Consider the following 20,439-nt stretch of genomic DNA (forward strand, 5'->3'; position numbering starts at 1 on the left):
TTGCAACATCTGGAGGTTGAAGAACACTGGTATAGAGTGTCAGTGCCGGCGGCCGCAACAAACAGGAGGACGAGGAGGGCAGCGCTTGTGGGTGACATATCTGAGTAGTAGCACTGGGCTGATAATTAATGGGGGGGGGGGGGTAACAGAACAGCGCTCGCGGGTCACATATGATTAGTTCCCCGATGGGGACAGCGCAGCGCTGGGCTGATAATTCATTCATTCCCGAGGGGGAGGGGCCAAACAGGTATTGCGGTATGGGTTAAGATTCATATCGTGCAGCACAAAAATTTTGGTATTCGGTATGAACCGGTATACCGCCCAGCCCTATTGGCCATATTCGAATTCGCGATATTTTGCAAATGTATAGACAAATATTCCTCCTATATTCACGAATTTTGTGTATTCCTTTAATTCATTGTGTATTTGCGTATTCGCTGCATATTTGCATATGTTCATATTCGAGGAAGAGAACAGTGAGGGGGTGGGCAACTTTACTATTGGTTACTAGGGATGTTGTTGATAACCTCTGACAAGTGTATTTGCATCATTCTCATTGGCCCACAAGCTAAAAGAAGAATTATGCGAATATGTGGGGAAAAACGAATATTCGTAATTTCGAATATATAGCGAATATATTCGCAATAAAAATTTGAAATGTGAATATTCGCGCCCAACACTACTGGTTACTGGTACAAGGGCAGATAAGGCGCCTAATTCCATTATGATGCAGATCAGACACAATGCTATATAAGGGGAAGTCGCACTTTTTTCTTAGATTTTTGAGTGTTTTTTTCCCCTTTTTTCTGTAATGTTTTGAGTGATTTGTGTCCCATTTTTTGTGCCTTATTTTTCCTTTAAAAATGCGTGGATGTGTAGACGGGGCTACACACAGATTTATTTTTGTACCATATTATTGACTTACACAATTGAGATATAGTGTTGAATAGTGTTGAGCGGCATAGGCCATATTCGAATTCGCGAATATATGGACGAATATTCGTCATATATTCGCGAATATTCGCATATTCGTTATATTCTCGTTTTATTTTCGCGTATACGATAATTAACATATGCGAAAATTAGCGTATGCTAATTTTCGCATATGTGAATTTTCGCACGGCAGTCTCACACAGTAGTATTACAGCCTTCTTTACACCACACAAGCTGGAAGCAGAGAGGGGTGATCACTGTTAGTGTTGAGCGGCATAGGCCATAATCGAATTCACGAATATTCGCGAATATATGGACGAATATTCGTCATATATTCGCTAATATTCGCATATTCGTTATATTCTCGTTTTATTTTCGCATATGCGAATATTCGCGTATGCGAAAATTAGCATATGTGAATATTAGCAAATGCAAGATTAGTATACTCGCAAATTCGCATATGCGAAAATTAACATATGCGAATTTTCTCATATGCGAATTTGCGCACGCCAGTCTCACACAGTAGTATTAGAGCCTTCTTTACACCACACGAGCTGGAAGCAGAGAGGGGTGATCACTGTGATGTGTACTGTGAAGAAAAAAAAAAAAGAAAAAAAAAAAAAACGAATATTCGTAATTACGAATATATAGCGCTATATTCACGAATTCGCGAATATGCGATATTCGCGAATAATATTCGAATTGCGAATATTCGCGAGCAACACTAGTGTTGAACGGCATAGGCCATATTCGAATATTCGCGAATATATGGACGAATATCCGTCATATATTTGCGAATATTCGCATAGTCGTAAGAATCTCATTTTATTTTCGCATATGTGAACATTTCACGTATGCGAAAATTAACATACATGAATTTGCATGAACTAAACTTCGTATATACGAAAATTAACATTTCAAATGTTCGTATATGCGAACATTTGCATGCCTGTCTCACACAGTAGTATCAGAGCCTTCTTTACACAACACAAGCTGGAAGCAGAGGGATGATCACAAATTCGTAATTACGAATTTATAGTGCTATATTCGCGAATATTCGCGAATAAAATTCGTATTACGAATATTCGCTGTGATGTGTACTGTGAAAAAAACAAAAAACGAATGTTTGTAATTACGAATATATAGTCCTATATTCGCGAATATTCGCAAATACGCGAATATGCGATATTCGTGAATAAAATTCGTATTGCGAATATTCATGAGCAACACTAATTGAGATACAACAATGAAACTATCAGACATCAATAGACCAGAGAGGTGTCCCCTGGATGGAGGATTTTTGGGAAAAATGTCATTTACCAATGTTTTTTGGGCTTGACTATTGATTGTGAAAACAAATTGGGAAAAAGGAACATGCAACTTTTCGTTGAATGGACATGATGACAGTGGCAGCCCATAATGTTTGGAATGGCCGACTTGACTGTGGTATGTGGCTGATGGTGATGGCTCAGTGACCATGATTGATCAATATTGTAGTGTTGCTCGCGAATATTCGCAATTCGAATATTATTCGCGAATATCGCATATTCGCGAATATTTGCGAATATAGCGCTATATATATTCGTAATTACGAATATTCGTGTTTTTTTTCTTCACAGTACACATCAGAGTGATCACCCCTCTCTGCTTCCAGCTTGTGTGGTGTAAAGAAGGCTGTAATACTACTGTGTGAGACTGGCGTGCGAAAATTAAGATGTGCTAATCTTCGCATATGCGAAATTACATGTATGCTAATTTTGTAAATGCTAATATTCACATATGTAAATTTTCGCATACGCGAATTTACGCATCTGCGGAAATAAAACGAGAATATTATGAATATGCGAATATTAGCGAATATATGATGAATATTCGTCCATATATTCGCGAATATTCGCGAATTCGAATGTGGCCTATGCCGCTCAACACTACAATATTGTGGAATAAGCCTTCACATCTATGGCCTTCTAACACTCACGTATAGAAGATTCTAAGGACACTAGTGTTGAGCGGCATAGGCCATATTCGAATTCGCGAATATTCGCGAATATATGGACGAATATTCGTCATATATTCGCGATTATTCGCATATTCGTTATATCCCCGTTTTATTTTCGCATATGCGTAAATTCGCATGTGCGAACAGTAACATATGTGAATATCAGCATATACAAAATTAACATACGCGGAAATTCGCATATGCGAAAAGTAGTGTATGCGAATTTTCGTATATGCGAATTTTCGCACGCCAGTCTCACACAGTAGTATTACAGCCTTCATTACACCACACAAGCTGGAAGCAGAGAGGGATGATCACTGTGATGTGTACTGTGAGAAAAAAAAACCAAAAAACGTCATTACGAATATATAGTGCTATATTCACGAATATTCGCGAATATGCGAGAATAAAATTTGCATTGCGAATATTAAGAAACCATATGACAAAGCACTGACCAAGAGGACATGAATATCTTGATAATTTACCACATTGTACTGTACAGTTCTCTGTATAGTAGAACGAAAACTTTGTGTAATGATTAATTCCAAACCTTTATGTCCTTGTACCATGTCTCGTAGACTGCAGCTCATGTAGCACACACAAGGCATTACTCAGGGCTTTCTCTGTACCGCAGCATAACCTTCATTTTCATTACAGTCAAGCACTTAGACAAACACCTGGATCCATGTCATACCTATCTTTTGTTTGCCTTCCATTAGAGTAATAAACCCGGTCAACAGACAATAGATAATACATCGGAAAAGATGTGCCAGATGTCACATGATAAATCTTTGCATCCTCTCGGCTGTGGGGGAGCAGGAGGCTTAACCTTTAATAAAGCCTAGAATTAAGGATCATGTTCCCTGAGAATGTTTTCACTGAATGCGTCTGTCATATCTGTCAAGAAAAGATCTCCTCCCACAATAAAGTTCTATACAACATGGAAACATATAGGAAGCCATTCTACTTGATAGCTGGAGGTTAAATGAAGGTTACTACTATAACACATCTACCATTTTAGGACTTGGGGCCATTACATCATCAATTTAGTTATATAATCACCATAACAATCATATTGGTCCCATACATCTACTCTTGAATACAGTATAGGGCACCATATTGGGAACTGATTTTGCCCTTTGTTACCTATTAAATAAAATAGGTAGATATATGGGCAGTTGTTTTAATCACTCACTTATTGGAGGGGTGGACTCACTTATGGAATATACTGTATATATAATGTGAGGGGTGGACTCACTTATGGGATATACTGTATATATAATTTGAGGGGTGGACTCACTTATGGGAGATACTGTATATAGTGTGAGGGGTGGACTCACTTATGGGAGATACTGTATATATATTGTGAGGGGTGGACTCACTTATGGGATATACTGTATATATAATGTGAGGGGTGGACTCACTTATAGGAGATACTGTATATATAATGTGAGGGGTGGACTCACTTATGGGAGATACTGTATATATAATGTGAGGGGTGGACTCACTTATGGGAGATACTGTATATATAATGTGAGGGGTGGACTCACTTATGGGAGATACTGTATATATAATGTGAGGGGTGGACTCACTTATGGGATATACTGTATATATAATTTGAGGGGTGGACTCACTTATGGGAGATACTGTATATAGTGTGAGGGGTGGACTCACTTATGGGAGATACTGTATATATATTGTGAGGGGTGGACTCACTTATGGTTGATACTGTATATAATGTGAGGGGTGGACTCACTTATGGGAGATACTGTATATAATGTGAGGGGTGGACTCACTTATGGGAGATACTGTATATAATGTGAGGGGTGGACTCACTTATGGGAGATACTGTATATAATGTGAGGGGTGGACTCTCTTATGGGAGATACTGTATATAATGAGAGGGGTGGACTCACTTATGGGAGATACTGTATATAATGTGAGGGGTGGACTCACTTATGGGAGATACTGTATATAATGTGAGGGGTGGACTCTCTTATGGGATATACTGTATATAATGTGAGGGGTGGAGTCACTTATGTCAGATATGGATATATAATGTGAGGGGTGGACTCACTTATGGGAGATACTGTATATAGTGTGAGGGGTGGACTCACTTATGGGAGATACTGTATATATATTGTGAGGGGTGGACTCACTTATGGGATATACTGTATATATAATGTGAGGGGTGGACTCACTTATAGGAGATACTGTATATATAATGTGAGGGGTGGACTCACTTATGGGAGATACTGTATATATAATGTGAGGGGTGGACTCACTTATGGGAGATAATGTATATATAATGTGAGGGGTGGACTCACTTATGGGAGATACTGTATATATAATGTGAGGGGTGGACTCACTTATGGGATATACTGTATATATAATTTGAGGGGTGGACTCACTTATGGGAGATACTGTATATAGTGTGAGGGGTGGACTCACTTATGGGAGATACTGTATATATATTGTGAGGGGTGGACTCACTTATGGTTGATACTGTATATAATGTGAGGGGTGGACTCACTTATGGGAGATACTGTATATAATGTGAGGGGTGGACTCACTTATGGGAGATACTGTATATAATGTGAGGGGTGGACTCACTTATGTCAGATATGGATATATAATGTGAGGGGTGGACTCACTTATGGGAGATACTGTATATAGTGTGAGGGGTGGACTCACTTATGGGAGATACTGTATATATATTGTGAGGGGTGGACTCACTTATGGGATATACTGTATATATAATGTGAGGGGTGGACTCACTTATAGGAGATACTGTATATATAATGTGAGGGGTGGACTCACTTATGGGAGATACTGTATATATAATGTGAGGGGTGGACTCACTTATGGGAGATACTGTATATATAATGTGAGGGGTGGACTCACTTATGGGAGATACTGTATATATAATGTGAGGGGTGGACTCACTTATGGGATATACTGTATATATAATTTGAGGGGTGGACTCACTTATGGGAGATACTGTATATAGTGTGAGGGGTGGACTCACTTATGGGAGATACTGTATATATATTGTGAGGGGTGGACTCACTTATGGTTGATACTGTATATAATGTGAGGGGTGGACTCACTTATGGGAGATACTGTATATAATGTGAGGGGTGGACTCACTTATGGGAGATACTGTATATAATGTGAGGGGTGGACTCACTTATGGGAGATACTGTATATAATGTGAGGGGTGGACTCTCTTATGGGAGATACTGTATATAATGAGAGGGGTGGACTCACTTATGGGAGATACTGTATATAATGTGAGGGGTGGACTCACTTATGGGAGATACTGTATATAATGTGAGGGGTGGACTCTCTTATGGGATATACTGTATATAATGTGAGGGGTGGAGTCACTTATGTCAGATATGGATATATAATGTGAGGGGTGGACTCACTTATGGGAGATACTGTATATAGTGTGAGGGGTGGACTCACTTATGGGAGATACTGTATATATATTGTGAGGGGTGGACTCACTTATGGGATATACTGTATATATAATGTGAGGGGTGGACTCACTTATAGGAGATACTGTATATATAATGTGAGGGGTGGACTCACTTATGGGAGATACTGTATATATAATGTGAGGGGTGGACTCACTTATGGGAGATAATGTATATATAATGTGAGGGGTGGACTCACTTATGGGAGATACTGTATATATAATGTGAGGGGTGGACTCACTTATGGGATATACTGTATATATAATTTGAGGGGTGGACTCACTTATGGGAGATACTGTATATAGTGTGAGGGGTGGACTCACTTATGGGAGATACTGTATATATATTGTGAGGGGTGGACTCACTTATGGTTGATACTGTATATAATGTGAGGGGTGGACTCACTTATGGGAGATACTGTATATAATGTGAGGGGTGGACTCACTTATGGGAGATACTGTATATAATGTGAGGGGTGGACTCACTTATGTCAGATATGGATATATAATGTGAGGGGTGGACTCACTTATGGGAGATACTGTATATAGTGTGAGGGGTGGACTCACTTATGGGAGATACTGTATATATATTGTGAGGGGTGGACTCACTTATGGGATATACTGTATATATAATGTGAGGGGTGGACTCACTTATAGGAGATACTGTATATATAATGTGAGGGGTGGACTCACTTATGGGAGATACTGTATATATAATGTGAGGGGTGGACTCACTTATGGGAGATACTGTATATATAATGTGAGGGGTGGACTCACTTATGGGAGATACTGTATATATAATGTGAGGGGTGGACTCACTTATGGGATATACTGTATATATAATTTGAGGGGTGGACTCACTTATGGGAGATACTGTATATAGTGTGAGGGGTGGACTCACTTATGGGAGATACTGTATATATATTGTGAGGGGTGGACTCACTTATGGTTGATACTGTATATAATGTGAGGGGTGGACTCACTTATGGGAGATACTGTATATAATGTGAGGGGTGGACTCACTTATGGGAGATACTGTATATAATGTGAGGGGTGGACTCACTTATGGGAGATACTGTATATAATGTGAGGGGTGGACTCTCTTATGGGAGATACTGTATATAATGAGAGGGGTGGACTCACTTATGGGAGATACTGTATATAATGTGAGGGGTGGACTCACTTATGGGAGATACTGTATATAATGTGAGGGGTGGACTCTCTTATGGGATATACTGTATATAATGTGAGGGGTGGAGTCACTTATGTCAGATATGGATATATAATGTGAGGGGTGGACTCACTTATGGGAGATACTGTATATAGTGTGAGGGGTGGACTCACTTATGGGAGATACTGTATATATATTGTGAGGGGTGGACTCACTTATGGGATATACTGTATATATAATGTGAGGGGTGGACTCACTTATAGGAGATACTGTATATATAATGTGAGGGGTGGACTCACTTATGGGAGATACTGTATATATAATGTGAGGGGTGGACTCACTTATGGGAGATAATGTATATATAATGTGAGGGGTGGACTCACTTATGGGAGATACTGTATATATAATGTGAGGGGTGGACTCACTTATGGGATATACTGTATATATAATTTGAGGGGTGGACTCACTTATGGGAGATACTGTATATAGTGTGAGGGGTGGACTCACTTATGGGAGATACTGTATATATATTGTGAGGGGTGGACTCACTTATGGTTGATACTGTATATAATGTGAGGGGTGGACTCACTTATGGGAGATACTGTATATAATGTGAGGGGTGGACTCACTTATGGGAGATACTGTATATAATGTGAGGGGTGGACTCACTTATGTCAGATATGGATATATAATGTGAGGGGTGGACTCACTTATGGGAGATACTGTATATAGTGTGAGGGGTGGACTCACTTATGGGAGATACTGTATATATATTGTGAGGGGTGGACTCACTTATGGGATATACTGTATATATAATGTGAGGGGTGGACTCACTTATAGGAGATACTGTATATATAATGTGAGGGGTGGACTCACTTATGGGAGATACTGTATATATAATGTGAGGGGTGGACTCACTTATGGGAGATACTGTATATATAATGTGAGGGGTGGACTCACTTATGGGAGATACTGTATATATAATGTGAGGGGTGGACTCACTTATGGGATATACTGTATATATAATTTGAGGGGTGGACTCACTTATGGGAGATACTGTATATAGTGTGAGGGGTGGACTCACTTATGGGAGATACTGTATATATATTGTGAGGGGTGGACTCACTTATGGTTGATACTGTATATAATGTGAGGGGTGGACTCACTTATGGGAGATACTGTATATAATGTGAGGGGTGGACTCACTTATGGGAGATACTGTATATAATGTGAGGGGTGGACTCACTTATGGGAGATACTGTATATAATGTGAGGGGTGGACTCTCTTATGGGAGATACTGTATATAATGAGAGGGGTGGACTCACTTATGGGAGATACTGTATATAATGTGAGGGGTGGACTCACTTATGGGAGATACTGTATATAATGTGAGGGGTGGACTCTCTTATGGGATATACTGTATATAATGTGAGGGGTGGAGTCACTTATGTCAGATATGGATATATAATGTGAGGGGTGGACTCACTTATGGGAGATACTGTATATAGTGTGAGGGGTGGACTCACTTATGGGAGATACTGTATATATATTGTGAGGGGTGGACTCACTTATGGGATATACTGTATATATAATGTGAGGGGTGGACTCACTTATAGGAGATACTGTATATATAATGTGAGGGGTGGACTCACTTATGGGAGATACTGTATATATAATGTGAGGGGTGGACTCACTTATGGGAGATACTGTATATATAATGTGAGGGGTGGACTCACTTATGGGAGATACTGTATATATAATGTGAGGGGTGGACTCACTTATGGGATATACTGTATATATAATTTGAGGGGTGGACTCACTTATGGGAGATACTGTATATAGTGTGAGGGGTGGACTCACTTATGGGAGATACTGTATATATATTGTGAGGGGTGGACTCACTTATGGTTGATACTGTATATAATGTGAGGGGTGGACTCACTTATGGGAGATACTGTATATAATGTGAGGGGTGGACTCACTTATGGGAGATACTGTATATATAATGTGAGGGGTGGAGTCACTTATGGGATATACTGTATATATAATGTGAGGGGTGGACTCACTTATGGGATATACTGTATATAATGTGAGGGGTGGACTCACTTATGGGAGATACTGTATATAATGTGAGGGGTGGACTCTCTTATGGGAGATACTGTATATAATGTGAGGGGTGGACTCACTTATGGGATATACTGTATATATAATGTGAGGGGTGGAGTCACTTATGGGATATACTGTATATATAATGTGAGGGGTGGACTCACTTATGGGATATACTGTATATAATGTGAGGGGTGGACTCACTTATGGGAGATACTGTATATAATGTGAGGGGTGGACTCTCTTATGGGAGATACTGTATATAATGAGAGGGGTGGACTCACTTATGGGAGATACTGTATATAATGTGAGGGGTGGACTCACTTATGGGAGATACTGTATATAATGTGAGGGGTGGACTCTCTTATGGGATATACTGTATATAATGTGAGGGGTGGAGTCACTTATGTCAGATATGGATATATAATGTGAGGGGTGGACTCACTTATGGGAGATACTGTATATAATGTGAGGGGTAGACTCTCTTATGGGAGATACTGTATATATGATGTGAGGGGTGGAGTCACTTATGGGAGATACTGTATATATAATGTGAGGGGTGGACTCAATATGGGAGATACTGTATATAATGTGAGGGGTGGACTCACTTATGGGAGATACTGTATATATAATGTGAGGGGTGAACTCACTTATGGGATATACTGTATATATAATGTGAGGGGTGGACTCACTTATGGGAGATACTGTATATATAATGTGAGGGGTGGACTCACTTATGGGATATACTGTATATATAATGTGAGGGGTGGACTCACTTATGGGAGATACTGTTTGTATATAATGTGAGGGGTGGACTCACTTATGGGAGATACTGTATATATAATGTGAGGGGTGGACTCACTTATGGGATATACTGTTTGTATATAATGTGAGGGGTGGACTCACTTATGGGATATACTGTATATATAATGTGAGGGGTGGATTCACTTATGGAATATACTGTATATATAATGTGAGGGGTGGACTCACTTATGGGATATACTGTATATATAATGTGAGGGGTGGAGTCACTTATGGAAGATAATGTATATATAATGTGAGGGGTGGAGTCACTTATGGGAGATACTGTATATATAATGTGAGGGGTGGACTCACTTATGGAAGATACTGTATATAGTGTGGGGGTGGACTCACTTATGGGAGATACTGTATTTATAATGTGAGGGGTGGACTCACTTATGGAAGATACTGTATATAGTGTGGGGGTGGACTCACTTATGGGAGATAATGTATATATAATGTGAGGGATAGACTCACTTATGGGATATACTGTATATATAATGTGAGGGGTGGACTCACTTATGGGATATACTGTATATATGATGTGAGGGGTGGACTCGCTTATGGGAGATACTGTATATAATGTGAGGGGTGGACTCACTTATGGGATATACTGTATATATAATGTGAGGGGTGGACTCACTTATGGGATATACTGTATATATAATGTGAGGGGTGGAGTCACTTATGGGATATACTGTATATATAATGTGAGGGGTGGAGTCACTTATGGGATATACTGTATATATAATGTGAGGGGTGGAGTCACTTATGGGATATACTGTATATATATAATGTGAGGGGTGGAGTCACTTATGGGAGATACTGTATATATAATGTGAGGGGTGGAGTCACTTATGGGATATATTGTATATATAATGTGAGGGGTGGACTCACTTATGGGATATACTGTATATATAATGTGAGGGGTGGACTCACTTATGGGATATACTGTATATATAATGTGAGGGGTGGACTCACTTATGGGATATACTGTATATATAATGTGAGGGGTGGACTCACTTATGGGATATACTGTATATAATTTGAGGGATGGATTAGATTTTGATATTATTCCCCAAATATTTTCAATTATAACTTAACAATTGTGTTTTATTCCCCCCTCCCCATTAGGGTTTTAAGTATGTGACTAAGGAACACGAGTGCTGCGGAACCTGTAAAAGAGCTGTGTGTGAACAGGAGGTGATCTCCAGAAGAAGAGGAGATATGATAATGGGCGGAGCACCGAGAGAAACACGCTATTATAGTGTAAGAATACATACTGACCAGAGGTGCTGTATATATATATATATATATGTGTGTGTTTTTACAGCCCTCGTATGACTTTATATTATTTATGCATTTTCTTTATAGGTTGTCTAGTTTAGAAAACCCATTTTAAATACCCAGGTTGGCCCATTCTGGACCCTTATCTATTGACCATAGCTACAAAAATATGGCATCTCTCATATGGGGGCCCATTTTTTCACAGGGAATTTGGTAAACAGCATGTCATGACAAAATATAGAAGAATAAAACAAATGAAAATACACAATTGAGTGAATATGTGAGTTCATTTCCGTGCCACTTTTTGTGCGATTTTGGCGCCCAAAATTCTTTTTCTGCTGCCATCTTAAATTTTTGATGCCAAAATTGCCAATTTTGCCACCTAACAAAAAATTTTCATTGCCACCATCTTTAATTTATTGCGCTATAATTGTTGATTCAAATTTTTAATCATAGAAAATTCTGGCGGGATCCTCCTACATAATATTCCATGATTGCTAGTGCTCATACAAGCAATAACTGATAACATAAAACATGTCCAAGGGTTAAATGTGAGTGCAGGTGCAGTCACCATGAAAAAATGAAGAAAAATAATAATAATAATAAAAAAAAATATATATATATATATATATAATTAACATGTTCCAATAATAATATTTTTTTCAATAATTGATTAAATAACACATTTAAAAAATAAATAAATAATAATTCGGAATTTATGATGTGAAGAGTTTTGAATATGACCGCCCATTGTCTTTTTATTACCAGCTTTACAAAATGCCTAGTATGAAAAAAAGATTCTATTTCACAAAATAACATTCTGTGCCACCTAATATCCTGTGTCACAAAACGCCATGCGACAAGAAAACATCCTGCGACACAAAATTTGTAAAATAAAAAAGCTGTTTTGTGCAACAAGAAAAAGGTTTTGTGACACAAAATTAATTCTGAACGCACAAAACAGACAGCAACACAAAATTAATGTAAAGGGGTAAACACTGGACAACCCCTTCGATAAAGGAGCAATCATTGTACCTCACCACCCTGTAGACTATCTGTATCTATAGGTTCACAGTGTTTTATTATTTTACTAGCTGAGTACCCGGCGTTGCCCGGTTTTTCCTTCCTAATCCTTTTTGGGGAGGAAAATGAACAAAGGGGGAATCTTTTGACTTCACATCCCGTCCTCATATATTGTTGTCATATCCCAAGCCCATATCACGTCCTCATATCCCAACCTGCTATCCCGTCATTATATCTCGACCTCATATGCCATCCTCACATTCCGTCTCATATACCATACTCATATCGCGACCTCCTATCCCGACCTCCTATCCCGACCTCCTATCCCGTCCTCCTATCCCGTCCTCCTATCCCAACCTCCTATCCCGTCCTCATATCCCGTCCTCATATCCCCTCCTCCTATCCTGACCTCCTATCTCGTCTTCCTATCTCATCCTCCTATCTCGTCCTCCTATCCCATCCTCCTATCTCCACCTCCTATCTTGACCTCCTATCCCAACCTCCTATCCCAACCTCCTATCCCAACCTCCTATCTCGACCTCCTATCTCGTCCTTCTTTCCCGTCCTCATATCTCGACCTCCTATCTCGACCTCCTATCTCGACCTCCTATCCCGTCCTCCTATCCTCTCCTCATATCCCGTCCTCCTATCCTCTCCTCATATCCCATCCTCCTATTTCGATCTCCTATCCCGACCTCCTATCCCGATCTCCTATCCTGACCTCCTATCCCGACCTCATATCCCATCCTCCTATTTCGACCTCATATCCTGACCTCCTATCCCGACCTCCTATCCCGGCCTCCTATCCCGGCCTCCTATCCCGATCTCCTATCCCGACCTCCTATCCCGACCTCCTATCCTGACCTCCTATCCCGTCCTCCTATCTCGATCTCCTATCCCGACCTCATATCCCATCCTCCTATCCAATCCTCATATCTCGTCCTCCTATCTCAACCTCCTATCCTGACCTCCTATTCCGTCCTCCTATCCAGTCCATCTATCCCAACCTCCTATCTTGACCTCCTGTCTCGACCTCCTATCCGATCCTCCTATCCCATCCTCCTATCCCATCCTCCTATCCCATCCTCCTATCCCATCCCCCTATCCCATCCCCCTATCCCCTCCCCATATCCCATCCTCCTATCTCGACCTCCTATCCCAACCTCCTATCCCGACCTCCTATCCCGTCCTCCTATCCCTTCCTCCTATCCCATCCTCCTATCCCATCCTCCTATCCCATCCCCCTATCCCCTCCCCATATCCCATCCTCCTATCCCGACCTCCTATCCCGACCTCCTATCCCGACCTCCTATCCCGTCCTCCTATCCCGACCTCCTATCCTGACCCGTAATATGTGTACCAGGTATTGAAATATCTCCAGCCGTACAGAAGTTATGTGGGTACATATATTTCCCATTGATTTGCATGGGGCTAGTTAAGGGTTAAATTAACTTTTTTTTTAATTTTAAGTGGACATATAAGTAACATGTGACCAAGTATTTTCGAAATATCTCCAGTTGTTTGGAAGTTATGCAGTAACATATATTTCCCATTGACTTGTATAGAACTTTAAACATAAACCCCGCCCCTGGCAAATGGGGGTGAGTAAGGGTTAAATCACCTATCCTATGTTTGTTGTTGACATATAAGTAACATGTGGCCAAGTTTCATGTTAATATCTTTAGCCGTTTGGACGTGATGCTGGAACATACACACATACATACATACATACACATACATACACACATACATACATACATACATACACACATACATACATACACACATACATACATACATACATACACATACATACATACATACACACATACACACACATACATACATACATACATACACACATACACACATACATACATGCATACACACATACATACATACATACATACACACATACACACATACACACATACATACACATACATACATACACACATACACACATACATGCATACACACATACATACATACATACATACACACGTTGAGTTTTATATAAATATAGATTTTGTTTTGGTCATTGCAGGTTGGTGCAAGGTGGACGTCACCTTATGATCCTTGTATCATCAATGAATGCACTCTGGTGAACGGAGAAGTCTTCACCTTGCAGATGAATGTCTCCTGCTCTGATATGGAGACTACGAAATGTCCTACAGGGTTGGAATTGACCTGCACACATGGCTCCGAATGTTGTCCCATCTGCCGATGTGGTAAGTACCTTTCTCTCATCTGGTTTCATAGAGATAGGATTTCCTGTAGACCTTAGAGAAAGACCTCAAGGGCCACTTAGACAGCACCTTTCCCTGCATAGAGCATTGGGACAAGAGCAGGGACTCCTGTCTTTGATAAGTGTCTCTACTTCTCTATGTAGTTTGCATGACGATCTACACTTTGGCATTATGGAAACTGCTACTGAGCAGCAAGGAATACATAGGCCCACTGCTCAGTGAATATTTGCTGCTTTAGGCACAGTGACGATAGAAAGTTTCAGTGCATATAGGATCGCAACTTACCTCTGAAAAGCAAGTAGCAATGAGCAAGCTTCATCCTATCGCCTAGGACCCTGTCTTCTATCATGAGGATAGTAGAGTTAGTACCAATGGACATATTGTTGTTCGGATCTATATTACAGCCCCCATGCCAAAGTAATGGCCCATACTGTACCTTTGTGTGGCTGCAATTTCCTCATGCCACATGGTGGCACCCCAGGGAGGCACATGCAACATGGATGATGGTCTTTTTGCTTGATTTTTTTTTTTAATTGTTTATTTGTTTTCTAGAACCCATTCCTGGCTGCTTCCTTAATGGGACTATCATCGGGGTAAGTACAGAAAGGAGCGACCTGCACATTTAACAAACCCAATGGCACGGGGGTTGAATGGGTCGGGAGTTTAATGGTGTGGTGGTGGAATAGAGAGGGAATTGGGGTTATGAGGGGTGGGATAGAGGGAGGGGTTTAGGTTACAGGGGGAAGCGGCAAGGGTTGCTCTGAAGGATTTTGTTTTACCCCGGGGGGGGGGGGGGGGGGGTAGAAGTTCCGTAAAAGATTTCACCAGGGGCAGAAGGATTTCACCAGTGGAGGAGGGGAATAATGAGACAGGGGGTTGTTGAGTTCTGGTGAAGGATTTCAAGTGGGTAAGGGAAGGGGAGTTATCAGGGCAACTTTTTGCTCCGGGGCCCTGTAGCCCACTTCTATATTGTTCCGTAAGGGTGCACATGTTTCAGAATGTTACCTGCAACAGAGTAGGATCAGATCTGATGGTCTATAATGCCATTCAGGACAATATATGGAAAAGTTTGGGTGCCCTGTCTGCGAGCACTATGGTTTGGGTGCCCTGTCTGCGAGCACTATGGTTTGGGTGCCCTGTCTGCGAGCACTATGGAGGATCCGAGTGCCAAATTCCTATCAGCAATATTTTATGCCATTCAGGGCTCTAGGTGACAACCCCCTAAGAAAGTCAAAATAGCTAGACAGAATTATTTAAAGAGATATTACAGTGGCCGATAAAATGCATAAAATAAACCTATTTCACGGGGTTGTATAAAAATGAATAAAAATTTTTGTATTTATTTTTTTTAACAAACTTTGCTGCACTTAATAGCACAGATCAAGGGAGTAATTAAGATTGGCAGCAGATGTTTGGTTGCTAGGGATGGCAGTCTGTGCCCCTCGGGACGGGTTATCTCAGGTGGCTTTCGATATACAAGCCATTTCTCAGAATGTATTGTGTCCCTTTCAATGAGTGCACATCCCTCCCCTTCTGCTATCTAGCCTAGGAACAGTATATTGTAAATAGGAATTTCCAAAGCAAACATTTTTACTAAACATATTACCTTTATATAAAAATATTGTCATATCAATGACCAGTTATGTTTGTTCACATCATTACCTATAGAGCTCCTTCTCCTCGCTAGTACTCAACTGTCCCCAAAGAAGCATCCCCATACAAAACATATGTCACCCTGTAGTTGTTTAAACTGGATGTAGTAACTGGGATTCAGACAAGATAGGCAAGATACACACATCATTATCTGTAGCTGTAGAAGCCCCCTTTCCTTGCTAGTACTCAGTTGCCCCCTCGGATTCTACTTAAGAAACGTATCTCCTTTATCTCATTTGATCATACAGCGCACCCTGTAATTTTATATTCTAGATACAGTAACCAGGATTCAGACAAGATAAACAAGATACACACATTATTACCTTTAGCTGTAGAAGCCCCCCTTTCCCTGCCAGTACTCAGTTCTTCTACTTAAGAAGCATATCTCTTTTATCTTATTTCATCATACAGAGCTTTCTGTAATTTTATAATCTAGATACAGTAACCAGTGTTCAGACAAGATAGGCAAGATACACACATTATTACCTTCATCTGTAGAAGCCCCCTTTCCCTGCCAGTACTCGGTTGCCCCTTCAGATTCTTCATAAGAATCTTATCTCCTTTATCTCATTTCATCATACAGAGCACCCTGTCCTTTTATAATCTAGATACAGTAACCAGGATTCAGTCAAGATAGGCAAGATACACACATTATTACCTACAGTTTCCCTAAGTCCACAGAATGAATATATCCCCCAACCCAACATTAATTCCAACACTTGCTATTCCATCAATACAATAATTCCCCTTATAGAAAACACTATGGGGGGCAGGATTTCTTAAGACAACCCCCCCCCCCCCCCCCCCCCTCAATGCATAGGCTGGCTGGATTGCTTTAGTTGCACACATCTCTACATAAATAACAACATTGTTGTTGTGCATTTTTTACTAGTAAGGATCAATATTAAATATTTACACTGAATTATTATTATTTTTTAATCACTTTAGCCCGGAAAAACGTTAATGATTGACGAATGCTCCTCCTGTGAATGCAGCTTCTCCAGCGGACCTACTACAAGCTATAAACTTTCCTGTAGACGGATCCGCTGTGAACCATGTCCAGAGGTCAGTCCACAGCCCTGACTTGTTGGCCCCAGTAATATGTCTTCTCTTATCTTTTGGTTACATTTTGGTAAATTACATTTTTTGATTTCTAGAATACAGTCTTACAGAAGAATAGTGGAGAATGTTGTGGTAAATGTGTAATGACAGCCTGTCCGGTCACCATGAAGAATGGAAATCGGGTCACTGTACAGGTGGGTTTTAGACATCTTCGCTTGGGAGGATCCATTTTTGTTAGAAAGGTCCCCCAACAATAAGCTGATCACAGGGTATCCTTTTGATCTTAAAGGGGTACTCCACTGGAAAACTTTTTTTAAAATCAACTGGTGTCAAAAAGTTAAACAGATTTGTAAATTACTTCTATTAAAGATCTTAATCCTTCCAGTACTTATCAGCTGCTGTATGCTCCACATGAAGTTCTTTTCAAATTTCCTTTCTGTCTGACCACAGTGCTCTCTGCTGACACCTCTGTCCATGTCAGGAACTGTCCAGAACAGGATAGGTTTGCTATGGGGATTTGCTCCTACTCTGGACAGTTCCTAAAATGGTCAGCAGAGAGCACTGTGGTCAGACAGAAAGGAAATTCAAAAAGAAAAGAACTTCATGTGGAGCATACAGCTGCACATAAGTACTGGAAGGATTAAGATTTTTAAAAGAAGTAATTTAAAAATCGGTTTAACTTTCTGGCATCAGTTGATAAAAAAAAAAAAAAAAAAAGTTTTCCAGTTGAGTACCCCTTTAACTTTAGCGATCAAGTCTAACATTCATGCAAACCAGTTTTCCAGTTGAGTACCCCTTTAACTTTAGCGATCAAGTCTAACATTCAGGAAATATTCAATATCTCTGCAGCGCCATCACAGGGGAAATTAAGTATTACACCATTGTGTTAGAAATCAATGGACATGTTAGGTGCTCAGGATAAGAGACATATACCATACAGTTGCATACATCGTTGTAGACTTTCATTTAAAATAAATAAATAAATAAATAAATATATATATCTCTATATGCTTCTGGAGCAGACCAACTCCCAATGTAATATCCAAAAAATGAGGTGGAAGCGGCACTCCAATGTAGAAAGTAAACGTGGTTTATTCGCTTATCAATAAGCCAAAACGTCGCTGTACACAGATGAGTGAATAAACCACGTTTACTTTCTACATTGGAGTGCCGCTTCCACCTCATTTCTTGGATATATATATAATGGCAAATGCTTAACTTCATCTTGATTCCTTGAGACTTGAGTGATGCTGCTCAAAAAGCCAAATTATGTGTCTTTCATACTTATCTGGGCTTGAAGGGGCACTCCGCTGCTAGACATCTTATCTCCTATCCAAAGGACGTCACGCCATGCCCCCTCCATTCATGTCTACTGGAAAGGGCGTGACATGAATGGAGGAGGTGGGGGGTGGCGTCACGATCACGGCCTCTGGCTCTGATCGTTCTGAACAAAATGTTGAGAACGTTGGAGCACCGGAGTACCCCTTTAATATTAATTCCTTTGTCATTGAGTCTTACGATTGGACAGTCTTATAGTAAAGGTTGTTACCTCTGGTCAGCCAAAGTTAAAGTCGGACAAATATTAGCAGTCATGGTTTAGTCCCTAATATCTTTCTCCTAACTTGCACTCGGGTAGGTTATAAAAAGTAAGGGACAGATGAAAGGGAGTGAAATATGATTGCAGTATCAGACTACACAAAGTTTGTTTGTAGTCTGTAACCATGGAAACAAATAGGTCTGCATAAGAGTTGTAGAAACAACAATTGAGGACGTCTTATCTCCCATGTATTGTATAACAATATCCTGTCCCTTCAGCTCAATGAAACCTTACGAGAAGGCTGCAACGCTTACACCTGCAAAGCGAATGAGCAAGGTGGCCTGATGTTGGTGACTAGCAAGACTAAATGCCCGGACTTTAGTCGAGAAAAGTGCCTAGCTGATGGGGTAAGTTCTTGTATGTACATATATAAAGTACACAAATAAACACTTGTTGTATGAGCCTCTTTCTGAGACGTAAAGTCCTGATTTTTGAAGATTTTCACCTTCAGGCCACCACAGATCCGGTCCTAGACTTTTTAACTCAAAAATTGGGCTGATTGATTTCGTAATACACTGCTCAAAAAAATAAAGGGAACACTTAAACAACACAATGTAACTCCAAGTCAATGACACTTCTGTGAAATCACACTGTCCACTCAGGAAGAACACTGATTGACAATCAATTTCACATGCTGTTGTGCAAATGGAACAGACAACAGGTGGAAATTATAGCCAATAAAGGAGTGGTTCTGCAGGTGGTGACCACAGACCACTCCTCAGTTCCTATACTTCCTGGCTGATGTTTTGGTCATTTTTGAATGCTGGCGGTGCTTTCACTCTAGTGGTAGCATGAGACAGAGTCTACAACCCACACAAGTGGCTCAGGTAGTGCAGCTCATCCAGGATGGCACATCAATGCGAGCTGTGGCAAGAAGGTTGTCTGTCAGCGTAGTGTCCAGAGCATGGCCATGACCAGGAGACATGCCAGTACATCAGGAGACGTGGAGGAAACCGTAGGAGGGCAACAACCCAGCAGCAGGACCACTACCTCCGCCTTTGTGCAAGGAGGAGCAGGAGGAGCACTTCCAGAGCCCTGCAAAATGACCTCCAGCAGGCCACAAATGTGCATGTGTC

At 40.5% G+C, this 20,439-nt stretch overlaps 1 protein-coding gene across 2 annotated transcripts in view; it reads left to right on the forward strand.

Moving 5' to 3' along the window:
• Window positions 1–20,439, forward strand: part of VWF (von Willebrand factor) — a 195,832-nt gene that overhangs the window by 167,931 nt on the left and 7,462 nt on the right. For both annotated transcript variants that reach the window (XM_056517205.1, XM_056517206.1), the window contains 6 exons: window positions 11,627–11,761; window positions 14,850–15,033; window positions 15,604–15,644; window positions 17,653–17,769; window positions 17,862–17,960; window positions 19,582–19,710. In XM_056517205.1, coding sequence (XP_056373180.1) covers window positions 11,627–11,761; window positions 14,850–15,033; window positions 15,604–15,644; window positions 17,653–17,769; window positions 17,862–17,960; window positions 19,582–19,710 — 705 coding nt within the window. The remainder of the gene's footprint in view (window positions 1–11,626; window positions 11,762–14,849; window positions 15,034–15,603; window positions 15,645–17,652; window positions 17,770–17,861; window positions 17,961–19,581; window positions 19,711–20,439) is intronic.

The sequence above is a fragment of the Hyla sarda genome, chromosome 4 (genome assembly GCF_029499605.1).
Source record: "Hyla sarda isolate aHylSar1 chromosome 4, aHylSar1.hap1, whole genome shotgun sequence".
In the NCBI taxonomy this organism is placed as follows: domain Eukaryota; kingdom Metazoa; phylum Chordata; class Amphibia; order Anura; family Hylidae; genus Hyla; species Hyla sarda.